Here is a 13,481-nt window from a genome sequence, read left to right as displayed (position 1 = left end):
TTTTTTTACCTTTTCGCAAAGTAATGGCCTGTTTTCCAGCGAGAAGATCTATATTTGCCTACCTAATGATATGTATGTATATGTACTTTGATACTGCTTGTATGATTTTGCCAACAGTACCTATTAGGATTACTCTCCACATACCATGGTCAATGCCGGTCGATTGTTGAAGAAAAAAAGAAAGATAAGTGATTTGAGAGCTTGTGAATCTTGTAATGGAAAATCTCGAGTTTCCAAGTTCGTTTTGAAAATGGGGTATCTTTCGAGTGTTTTCTAGGATAGGCGGCTTAATTAGATCTCATTATTTTTCTTGGTATAATCTCTCTGAATATTCATTGTCCATACTCTCATTTGCTGACATTGCTTCATTAAAAGTCCAATTTTCGCAAAGTAATGGCCTGTTTTCCAGCGAGAAGATCTATATTTGCCTACCTAATGATATGTATGTATATGTACTTTGATACTGCTTGATTTTGCCAACAGTACCTATTAGGATTACTCTCCACATACCATGGTCAATGCCGGTCGATTTTTTGTGACCCCAACATGACGTGTAAAAAGCACAAGGTGTTGGTGATAATAACAGAAAAAAAGTAAATAAAATAATTCGTTCACGAAATTCTATATCCACACGATCCACGAATATACTTATTTCGAGATAATTCCTTTCATCACGAATTCATGGATTGGAATTGGTGCTATGATTTGGTCAACAGGGGATGACCACAAGGCGAAGCTTTGGGACCTTTCCTCTCCTAAAATAATTTGGAAGTTTTCAATATTTTTTAGTGGATTTCTATTAATTTTTACTATTTCTAGTGACAGTATTCTCTAGTAACAAAAAAAAATCTGTTTAAATTTTTTCATAGGCTGACATATTTGGCACTTTTTAGGTATGTTGATTTGTAATATTTACAATGGATTTACAGTACAATGGAGTACTTGTATTTAGAAAATATTAAATTGAACTCCATTTGATACATTCGAAAAATGTATAACGTTTTAGATTAAGAAAACGATTTTTTCTTTGAGGAAACGGTCCTCTTTTAAAACTGGCCCTGTGTATCATACGGATCTAGTTGTTTTAAACCGATAATGCCTCGGGCCATTTACATATTTATTTTCAAAGAAAATTAAGCATATTTGTTTTATCGAATGTACTTAAGTTTACTTTTTTTATTTTTTACAAACTTTATAGGGTGCAAAAATAAGAGCAGTAGCCGGTCTCTTTGTAACTGGCACTCTAAAGGGGAAAATGCATAATTGGATTACTTTCCTTTTCCTGCCTTTAATTTGACAATGGTTGGCACTATTTTGTATTGATTTTTCCTAGGATCAGCAACACTTTCTCAAGACATTGATTGCAAAATTCCTTCTCTTTTTGGGGGGAAAATGAGAATTCAGAAAACAAATTCTGAATTTACTTTGGCAAGAAAAAATTGAACTTCTACTAAAGAATTTTCGAAATTTTCTTTTAAACATGTGACGTTTTTTTTTCCAACAGATACTTTTTATTTGGTTTATTTTTGATATTCCTTATAAGACAATAACAATAGTATAAAACATTAGTGTTTATGAATAGCAAATATATGATTGACAAAATTTCAGGAATAATCAAACATATACCCTGATGTACTATTTCTAGTATGTGCGTATGGTATTGTAGGAATAAAAGAATTTAGATTTCATTCTGTGCCAGTTTACCAACCATAATTTGGGACAGTCCCTCGTTACCTGTATTTTATATTCTTTGACATGATCACATGACTGATTCCTCCTGTCAGATTTGATTGCATCTGGTATAAGCTCGAATATTATAGTTATAAGCATAATTATTGATAGCATGATTTCTTATTGACTGTAATAAGGTGTGAACAGAGATCAGGTCCATACTATCGTATAGAGCTAACATAAGTAGCTAGATCAGGGTGTATAATTATGTATCATTCAAAATATGTACAGGGTGGATGAGGTTTCTAATTCAGGGGCTCAAGACGCATCCTTGAGGGATTATCGTTAGAACATTGTCAATAGCAACAATACCAACCATTTTTTCAATAAAAATAGAGCCAACTAGAAAACCACAGCTATAATCTTGAAGACAAAGCGATCTTTTAGTTGGATTGTTGAAACTAAAAAACTTTTAACACTTTGCTCTTAACACTGAAAAGACCTGTCAGAGTCAAGGGATGGAAATGAAAACTGTCCCCAGTCTTAGTTTCAGAACCTTGAAAATCTGCTTAGCAAGAGCCGAAGTTTATAACTGGATCAACTTTTACTATTTTATTATTACCTACAATTATGATCATTTTAATTAACTTTTATTTATTTTTTAACGTTCCTCTTAGAAAATGTCTCGAACCAATTCGCCGAGTTTCCACGTTTCCTGTCTGTTTCGCATTGTCTGTACTGGTGCGCCGAGTATATTAGCAAGTTCCAGACAGTGGAAATCTTCTGAGCAGAAAGAATTTGATATCAATAACGAGCATTTCATTCTAATGTAATTAGTCAGGTAATTGAGTGCGGTTCTCATGAACTATGCCTGTGTTAATATTATGCGTTAATGTTAATGGTAATGTGTTAACAATTATCATTAACACTGATCGTGAGCGCTGATTATTATAATCACTTCATCATTCCGATTGTGTGCTCTTCGGTTCTGAACGCGTTGAATTCGATCAAGAAATATTATAGGATAACGATCGTGAGCGCTGATTATTATAATCACTTCATCATTCCGATTGTGTGCTCTTCGGTTCTGAACGCGTTGAATTCGATCAAGAAATATATGATAACGAAAGTAAAAACCATTGAGTAGACAAATTTAATTAATATTATGTATTTGTTACAAACATAATAGAATCAATCCTTAAGAAAACACTATTTCATGTGCAAAGTGTACATGAAGACTCAAGACTGTGCTTCCTTTTATAGGATAACGAAAGTAAAAACCATTGAGTAGATAAATTTAATTAATATTATGTATTTGTTACAAACATAATAGAATCAATCCTTAAGGAAACACTATTTCATGTGCAAAGTGTACATGAAGACTCAAGACTGTGCTTCCTTTTTGTATGCTGATTCTCTGCCGGAGGAAAGCCAAAGAGACATGAAATGAAATTCCAGGGAATTAATCTGAAGGCGAATAGAATTAGGTACCATGAACAGATTAGCTGGGAGGATTTTCATTTTCTTTGTTGTCTTTTGGCTTCTTTAGTGCTAGAATTCGTGTTGAAAAGCAATACATATTTAACACATTGATAGCATATTGATATTATTGATGCATAGGTATTATTACATAATTTTACAGCAGGACAAACTATAAAATTAACCGGGTTGTCTTTAAAATCTACTTTTAAGTCCAAAACAGTCTCTTCTTTCTGCCTTGGATGGCACCTGAAGAGGTCAGACTGTCCAAGAGTGACTTTCAATCACTTTCCAGCACACTAAGTGACACATTAGGTTTGTTAGGCTGTTAATTAAGCAAATAACATGTGATGTTGTTTTTTTTCTACGGAATGGAAAAATCTTGTTGACACAAATTAAACAGAATAATTTATCAAATTTATATTTGACAAAGAGGACAAGGAAGAAGAAGAAGAACAAGAAAGAAGAAGAACGGGAAAGGAGATACTAATTCCCACCCCTTTATTGCGTTACATTTTCTTTTTTGTGTTTTACCCACACACAGTTTCGACAAAAATTTTCAAACAAAAGGTGTCGCCCATTAAAAGCCTCGCAACACTTTTGTCACCCCCAAAAGGAGGGCTTAAAAGGCATGTTTCCTTTCCATATTGTAATTTTAAACTCTTTTGTTGCATCTTGAGCGATTAAAATTGTTTCATCTTTTGAGTTTGTTAGACTGCATTTCCATTGAGTTTATTTTGCTCGTTAAAAATAGGTGTTTCCATTAAACTTAGGGATTTAGGACACTTAATTTCTCCAAACTGTCCTGTAATTTCCTCATAATCATGAACATATTTTTTTTTTCTTTTTTCCTCATAAATCCCCAATAGTTTCTATTACATTCAATTTTTTTATCTATAAGGGCATAAATTAATTTTTTCTACAATAATGTACAATTGGAATTTCATTATCATATTGTCATTTTCTTCTTTTAGGAATGCATTATTCTCGCTGATTGGAATGATATGTTGTATGAAAACCAACAAGAAGTTGGAATATTTGATTTTACTTGTTTATTGTGTTGGAGCTGATTTTAATTATGATCTAAATGTAATATTAGATCAATGAGGCTTTTTTTTCGAAACATGCAATCCCCACGAACCCTACCTACCTTTTATTTTCTGAATTATGAGCTCTTACAGGGTGTAATTATTGTGTTTTGTGAGTTGATATAGTTTTTATTGTTCAGGGTGGATTGTTGCATCCCTTCTACATTTACACTGTAATCGGTCAACATCGTTTGAAAGTTTATCATATCGTAAGCTTTTTTGTCCACCAAAATTCTTTAATCTTATAACCTACTAATCCTACTATATTATGGGCTCCATCTCCATCTAATGTCAATCAACAATTAGCACTTTTGTCGTTATCTTATCGCTGATAGGTCAAGCCTGATTCATGGATGATTTAACTAACGTAATATTGGACTCGGGGTGGTTCCAGGCCAAGATTTGGACTTAAAAGTAGAATAGAATCATTTTTAATGTAAACAAAAAACCAGAAGGTATCTTACAAAGTCAATTGAACTTACATATCCACATATTCCTTGGAATTTGATTGATTAGTCAACTTAAGTCAGCCATTCTTAACCTATATATGGTCCGTGGACCACTAGTGGTCCGCGAGAAGGTTTCAGGTGGTCCGCGAGTGTTCAACCAGACAGGTGTCCGAAATTTCTAGATCTCTTTAGAGTTCTAGGTATTTCCAAACACGAGCTTTCGTTACAGCCTTTTTTTCCAAGTGGCAGGTTTTTCCTGAAACTCTTCCTTTCTGAAGGAGCTCTTCCAACACAAAATTAGTATAGAATAGCATCATATTAGAATGCATCCTATATTACCAGCTCTCACAACTTTACAGTAGGAACAGAGGAATAACTCGCACATCTCTATTTTATATAACATACCCCTAAGAAAGAAAAAAAAATCTTTCCTCTTTTCATACAACGTGCTCCTCCTAACTCAGCATAGCGTGTAAAAGAAAATTAAGCATATTTGTTTTATCGAATGTACTTAAGTTTACTTTTTTTATTTTTTACAAACTTTATAGGGTGCAAAAATAAGAACAGTAGCCGGTCTATTTGTAACTGGCACTCTAAAGGGGGAAAAAGCATAATTGGATTACTTTCCTTTTCCTACCTTTAATTTGACAATGGTTGGCACTATTTTATATTGATTTTTCCTAGGATCAGCAACACTTTCTCATAGATTAAGAAAACGATTTTTTCTTTGAGGAAACGGTCCTCTTTTCAAACTGGCCCTGTGTATCATACGGATCTAGTTGTTTTAAACCGATGATGCCTCGGGACATTTACATATTTATTTTCAAAGAAAATTAAGCATATTTGTTTTATCGAAGGTACTTAAGTTTACTTTTTTTTATTTTTTACAAACTTTATAGGGTGCAAAAATAAGAACAGTAGCAGTAGCCAGTCTATTTGTAACTGGCACTCTAAAGGGGGAAAAAGCATAATTGGATTACTTTCCTTTTCCTACCTTTAATTTGACAATGGTTGGCACTATTTTGTATTGATTTTTCCGAGGATCAGCAACACTTTCTCGAGACATTGATTGCAAAATTCCTTCTCTTTTTGGGGGAAAATGAGAATTCAGAAAACAAATTCTGATTTTCCTTTGGCAAGAAAAAATTGAACTTCTACTAAAGAATTTTCGAAATTTTCTTTTAAACATGTGACTTTTTTTTTCCAACAGATACTTTTTATTTGGTTTATTTTTGATATTCATGATAAGACAATAGCAATAGCATAAAACATTATAGTGTTTATGAATAGCAAATATATGATATAGGATAACGAAAGTAAAAACCATTGAGTAGATAAATTTAATTAATATTATGTATTTGTTACAAACATAATAGAATCAATCCTTAAGAAAACACTATTTCATGTGCAAAATGTACATGAAGACTCAAGACTGTGCTTCCTTTTTGTATGCTGATTCTCTGCCGGAGGAAAGCCAAAGACATGAAATGAAATTCCAGGGAATTAATCTGAAGGCGAATAGAATTAGGTACCATGAACAGATTAACAAATTCTGATTTTCCTTTGGCAAGAAAAAATTGAACTTCTACTGAAGCATTTTCGAAATTTTCTTTTAAACATGTGACGTTTTTTCCCCACAGATACTTTTTATTTGGTTTATTTTTGATATTCATGATAAGACAATAACAATAGCATAAAACATTAGTGTTTATGAATAGCAAATATATGATTGACAAAATTTCAGGAATAATGAAAGTTGCATCATACCCTGATGTACTATTTCCAGTATGTGCGTATGGTATTGTAGGAATAAATGAATTTGAATTTTTTGTGAATTTCATTCTGTGCCAGTTTACCAACCATAACTTGGGACAGTCCCTCGTTACCTGTATTTTATATTCTTTGACATGATCACATGACTGATTCTCCTGTCAGATTTGATTGCATCTGGTAGACGCTCGAATATTATAGTTATAAGCATAGTTATTGATAGCATGATTTCTTATTGACTGTAATAAGGTGTGAACAGAGATCAGGTCCATATTATCGTATAGAGCTAACATAAGTAGCCAGACCAGGGTGTATAATTATGTATCATTCAAAATATGTACAGGGTGGATGAGGACGTTTTTTAATTCAAGGGCTCAAGACGCATCCTTGAGGGATTATCGTTAGAACTTTGTCAATAGCAACAATACCAACCATTTTTTCAATGAAAATAGAGCCAACTAGAAAACCACAGCTATAATCTTGAAGACAAAGCGATCTTTTAGTTGGATTGTTGAAACCAAAAAACTTTAAAAACTTTGCTCTTAACACCGAAAAGACCTGTCAGAGTCAAGTGATGGAAATGAAAACTGTCCCCAGTCTTAGTTTCAGAACCTTGAGAATCTGCTTAGCAAGAGCCGAAGTTTATAACTGGATCAACTTTTACTATTTTATTATTACCTACTATTATCATTTTAATTAACTTTTATTTATTTTTTAACGTTCCTCTTAGAAAATCAACACCAACGTTATCAGTGTTGGAATCAGTACTTTTATCACACAGTATAATGGCTAGGAAATTCTTGCGATAATTTTATTCCTACTTGTGGACAGGCAACACGTATTAGGTGGATAGACCAGGTATGTTATGTTGTTGAGTGTGTTTTAATGACGTTTTAATATGAATTTGATGAGATAATACTTAGATTGCCCAGACACTTCATCATCACGTTTGAAGGGAAAATTTCCTTGGAACTCGAGTTTGTTTTGAAACTGTCTGGATCGGTCTGATTTTCACTTGGATTGGATCGAAAAATGGTTCCTGTTTGAGATTATTGTCACTTTTTGTAGTGTGAAATTGTAGAATGAGAAATGAACGTCTTGTCAGCTTGGAGAAACTTGAAATAGGCTAGAACCAATTTTCAAATAGTATTAAGAAACTGCTTTAAATAGGCTCTGTACGAAAAGGTATAGTTGAGAGTAATGCACATATAATGAAGCCGACATCTGTAGAAAAAGATTGACCCCAAATGAGCGGGAAATGATGAAGAAGATCGAAGAGAATAAGGGCGACTTCAAAAAATACTTTGAAAAGTTTATAAAAGTTTCCGAACACAAACAAAATCAAGCCACAAATTTAATAAAAAAGATTTCGGGGAATGGAAAAATCTTGTTGACACAAATTAAACAGAATAATTTATCAAATTTATATTTGACAAAGAGGACAAGGAAGAAGAAGAAGAAAGGAGAAGAGCGGGAAAGGAGATACTAATTCCCACCCCTTTATTGCGTTACATTTTCATTTTTGTGTTTTACCCACACACAATTTCGACAAAAGTAAAAAGTTTTCCTAAATATGTTAAATAATAAAAAAGTTGTGACTGATTAAAGAAAAAAATGCTTAAATGTTGGGCAATCTATCCCCCACTTACGGTACTTTGAAAAGTTTATAAAAGTTTCCGAACAGAAACAAAATAAAGCCACAAAATTTAATAAAAAAGATTTCGGGGAATGGACACAAATCTTGTTGACATAAATTAAACAGAATAATTTATCAAATTTATATTTGACAAAGAGGACAAGGAAGAAGAAGAAGAAGAAAGGAGAAGAGCGGGAAAGGAGATACTAATTCCCACCCCTTTATTGCGTTACATTTTCATTTTTGTGTTTTACCCACACACAATTTCGACAAAAGTAAAAAGTTTTCCAACAAAAGGTGTCGCCCATTAAAAGCCTCGCAACACTTTTGTCACCCGCAAAAGGAGGGCTTAAAAGGCATGTTTCCTTTCAATATTGTAATTTTAAACTCTTTTGTTGCATCTTGAGCGATTAAAATTGTTTCATCTTTTGAGTTTGTTAGACTGAATTTCCGTTGAGTTTATTTTGCTCGTTAAAAATAGGTGTTTCCATTAAACTTTAGGGATTTAGGACACTTAATTTCTCCAAACTGTCCTATAATTTAATTTCCTCATCATCATGAACATTTTTTTTTACTTTTTTCCTCATAAATCCCCAATAGTTTCTATTACATTCAACTTTTTTTTTATCTATAAGGGCATAAATTAATTCCTTATTATCCAATACCAAACCTAAATAGCCTTTACCTAACTAGGCTACACGATGTGTCTATGATTTATGTAGACGCGTCTATCAAGTCCATTTTGATTGATTTATTAATTTATTTATCATGTGATACAAATTAATTAGCACTTTTGTCGTTATCTTATCGCTGATAGGTCAAGCCTGATTCATGGATGATTTAACTAACGTAATATTGGACTCGGGGTGGTGCCAGGCCAAGATTTGGACTTAAAAATAGAATACCTAGAATTGTTTTTATTGTAAACAAAAAACTAGAAGGTATCTTACAAAGTCAATTGAACTTACATATCCACATATTCCTTGATTGATTAGTCAACTTACTGTGTTTCAATTTGAACCAACAGAATTATTGTCGGCAACATTTGTTCATTTATTTTGTTTCGAACCAATAGAATTGTCGGTAACGATTTTTTCTTTATCTTTGCAACATATACATACATAATCTCAAGTGGTCCGCGAGATTTTTGGTTTATCAATAGTGGTCCGCCAATTCTAAAAGGTTAAGAACCCCTGACTTAAGTGTTTCAATTTGAACCAACAGAATTATTGTCGGCAATATTTGTTCATTTATTTTGTTTCGAACCAATAGACTTGTCGGTAACGATTTTTCCTTTCTCTTTGCAACAAATATTTCTGCTTCATTGATATTTCAAATATTTCTGCGAATTTTGCCAGCATGTTGCTCATTGGACTCTTGTCAGGCGCCACATCTGAGGGGTCATATTGTTCTCCGCGCCTGCCAGACTGACTGGGAGATCAATAGGTCATCTCAGATTTTTCGCGATGGTGTACGTGCGAAATCGCACACAATTTAAAATCACTTCGACCGTCCGCTGTAATTGGATTGCCCACCCCAGTGGCGGAGGGCCAGTTGAAAGTCGAAATGCCTCGGGTGTATTACATCAGAATGATGTACAAAACATTACTCATTAGCTCAGTACACTTCTGTAGAGAAAGAGAAAAGTCCTCCAGAAGGACCTTGGTATTTAAAAGAAACCCAGAAAAAAAAGTTTTTGGTCCTTTAAGAATTTCCAAAGGCTGTACTTTATTTACCTTATACCAAAAAACTATGTTTTAAACGTCTTGTTCTTGTGGATTTGTGAACTGTAGAGCGCATGTAAAAGTGTCCCCCATACGCAGAACACAAAATTCAGATTGAGTCCAAAAGGGTAATGAAAAAAATCCTTTTACGTGGTAAACACGGTTGCCAAATTTCATCAAATTCGGACAAGCTGTCTGGGAGTTTTTTTTTTAATTTAAATAAACTCATTTATTTTATTTTTAAGTACAATAAAATTTACAGATCTTGTTCCTATAGAATATCAATATAAGAATTTGAGTTCTTTTTACCAAGCATACATATGGGTAGGTTACATGATGACTTAATTTGGGGAATGTACCCTTTAAGGGTTTGTGCTGATTGTAGAATTACTGGGAGTTAAAACCGTCGAGTTGAAACTAACTACTTACTTCATTGGTTGAGTTACATTCACACTGCGTCACTGATGTTAGTCAATATACGTGGTTGGATTGGCCCCTGTGACCCGGCCTATTCCTTTAGCCTTTGACGCGGACTTTTTGCCTCGTTAAGTGAAATGTGATAAGGATGCAACACAAAACGTTTGGTTGAGATGTTTGCTGCGCTTGGCGGTATTTTGACCGCTTTTGACAGATTTCGACCGTTTTTTGGCGGTTTTCAGCTATAGCGACAAAACGGTTAGAGATATTGTAAAAGTTAGGGTAAAAGAACACTCAAATAAGCATCATTCAATAGGATAAGGAAAGTCGTGTGATGTTCACACCAGATTTTTTACTTTCTATTACTACAGTTTAGCGGAGCTATACTAGTAATGAAAGTATTGCAATCGGTCCAAATTTTCAAAATCGGGAAATGGTTGGAAATATCCGTTTTGGGATCCCCTGATGTCAAAAAAGTGATTTTTAGCCCATGGTCTGTACGTATGTATGTACGCACGTACGTACGTACGTACGTACGTACGTACGTTACGTACGTACGTACGTTACGTACGTACGTACGTTACGTACGTACGTACGTTACGTACGTACGTACGTTACGTACGTACGTACGTTACGTACGTACGTACGTTACGTACGTACGTACGTTACGTACGTACGTACGTTACGTACGTACGTACGTTACGTACGTACGTACGTTACGTACGTACGTACGTTACGTACGTACGTACGTTACGTACGTACGTACGTTACGTACGTACGTACGTTACGTACGTACGTACGTTACGTACAGACCATGGGCTAAAAATCACTTTTTTGACATCAGGGGATCCCAAAACGGATATTTCCAACCATTTCCCGATTTTGAAAATTTGGACCGATTGCAATACTTTCATTACTAGTATAGCTCCGCTATACTGTAGTAATAGAAAGTAAAAAAAATATACATAAGGGTAGGTTACATGATGATTTAATTTGGGGAATGTACCCTTTAAGGGTTTGTGCTAATTGTAGAATTACTGGGAGTTAAAACCGTCGAGTTGAAACTAACTAGTTACTTCATTGGTTGAGTTACATTCACACTGCACCACTGATGTTAGTCAATATACGTGGTTGGATTGGCCCCTGTGACCCGGTCTGCCCCAGCAGCTTTTTTCAATGTGATGAACTTTTGATTCGACTTTCGCAGGCAAATGTTCCCCCAGATGAAATTTCGCGTGTCTGGGCTGGACGCCAAGGCCAAATATATTCTCCTCTTAGATATAGTAGCCTCGGATGACTTCCGTTATAAGTTTCACAACAGGTTAGAAACGGTCCCTTTAGCTTTTAAGTTCTATTTGATCCTTATGTTTCTCCTTGAGGAGGAAATGGGGGGAAAGTGTTTGAGATGGAAAGGAACGGTGAAAAATTGTTTTTTTCATTGTTGTTTTGCCTTTTTTTGCCGAGAAATCCCACAACACAGTATTGCACAGGTGACAACACCGCATTTATACTAATTGACTTCGTTTTAAATTTGGTACTAAAATTGTTTATGAATGAGGTAGGTATATGCTGAATAAATAATTATTTCTTCAGTCTAAAAGAACCAAAAGTTCCATTTGTCAAACTTTTAGTCAGTTTTCAATCGAAGTTTGTTCGATCTTTTGTTGCTCATTTTCTTTGTTTTCCTTAAATGGATCAAAATCAGAAGTAAATTAAAATAATTTAACTTAAAGATCTTACAATCAATTTCTTTTTTGTTCAAATGATTTTTACTTTCTATTATTTGTTATTGTCTCAAACATGTCTTTTGTTGCTCATTTTCTTTGTTTTCCTTAAATGGATCAAAATCAGAAGTAAATTAAAATAATTTAACTTAAAGATCTTACAATCGATTTCTTTTTTGTTTAAATGATTTTTTGCTATCGTCTCAAACATTGGTCATCTCAGATTTTTCGCGATGGTGTACGTGCGAAATCGCACACAATTTAAAATCACTTCGACCGTCCGCTGTAATTGGATTGCCCGCCCCAGTGGCGGAGGGCGAGTTGAAAGTCGAAATGCCTCGGGTGTATTACATCAGAATGATGTACAAAACATTACTCATTACACTTCTGTAGAGAAAGAGAAAAGTCCTCCAGAAGGCCCTTGGTATTTCAAAGAAACCCAGAACATAATAGAAAGTAAAAAAAAGTTTTGGTCCTTTAAGAATTTCCAAAAGCTGTACTTTATTTACCGTGTTTGTAATTTTCGTTTTTTTTTTTAGAAGATAAGATTTTTTTACAGAGAGAGAGAGAGAGAGAGAGAGAGAGAGAGAGAGAGAGAGAGAGAGAGAGAACTTTGTGTATTTAGTAGAAACTTATTGTAAAATAAAAATGATTAAAAAATAAGAACTAGTGGCTAGAACCTAAAAAATCACTGTGTCTCCGCCTGAAGCCCAACGCTGCCCTACAGTTTCAAAACCAATTTTTGCGAGACAAATATGCAATCTCTCTGAGGTTCTTAAAAATTTCATGATGATTGAAAATAATTTAAAATCCCAAAAGCTCTAAATAGTATAAACAATCCCAATAACCAAGTGCCTATACCTAAAGTCCCGAAAACTGTAAACAGATAACTAAAAACCTAACACATCATACCAACGCTGCCCTACAGTTTCAAAACCAATTTTTGCGAGACAAATATGCAATCTCTCTGAGGTTCTTAAAAATTTCATGATGATTGAAGATAATTTAAAATCCCAAAAGCTCTAAATAGTATAAACAATCCCAATAACCAAGTGCCTATAAATAAAGTCCCGAAAAGTGTAAACAGATAACTAAAAACATAACACATCATAACATTGTTACCTGGCTAACCGGATGTGATAATAAGGTGCTGATAAGTAATTAAAAATCTAATCTAAATCCCTCCCATGTTAATGAATTTAGGAAACTAATTAATTACGTCAAGGTTAAACGATAAGAAATTTCGGATGATTAATTCGATAATAATTTGATATTTTATCCAGTGGGGTCCGGACTAACCTCTAGTCATCTAGTTCTAACTGGCAGTTCGTGATTTGAACGGTAAGGGCAGTGAAATGAGTTGGGCAGAATTTTCTGGAGCGTCATACCTAGTTGTTTTTAATTTGTTTATTTATCCAGAGTTCATCATTAAAAAAAAAAAAAAAAAAAAAAAAAAAAAAAATGTTTTTGAAAGGGGAAGAAAAAAAAAAAATTTGAAAAACAAAAAAAAAAAAAAAAAAACT

The 13,481-nt window shown here is 33.9% G+C and overlaps 1 protein-coding gene across 3 annotated transcripts in view; it reads left to right on the top strand.

Annotated features, from left to right (window-relative positions):
- LOC103524475 (optomotor-blind protein-like) overlaps positions 1-13,481 on the top strand; it is a 68,531-nt gene that overhangs the window by 41,694 nt on the left and 13,356 nt on the right. The window contains exon 2 of one of the 3 annotated variants that reach the window (XM_026819877.1): positions 11,442-11,555. The exons of the other annotated variants lie outside the window; for them this stretch is intronic. Within the exon in view, the coding sequence (XP_026675678.1) occupies positions 11,442-11,555 (114 nt within the window). The remainder of the gene's footprint in view (positions 1-11,441; positions 11,556-13,481) is intronic. 3 annotated transcript variants of the gene reach the window in all.

Source organism: Diaphorina citri, unplaced genomic scaffold, assembly GCF_000475195.1.
Source record: "Diaphorina citri unplaced genomic scaffold, Diaci psyllid genome assembly version 1.1 scaffold100, whole genome shotgun sequence".
In the NCBI taxonomy this organism is placed as follows: domain Eukaryota; kingdom Metazoa; phylum Arthropoda; class Insecta; order Hemiptera; family Psyllidae; genus Diaphorina; species Diaphorina citri.
The sequence above is the reverse complement of the archived record's forward strand: the minus strand, read 5'-3'. Positions and strand labels throughout refer to the sequence as shown.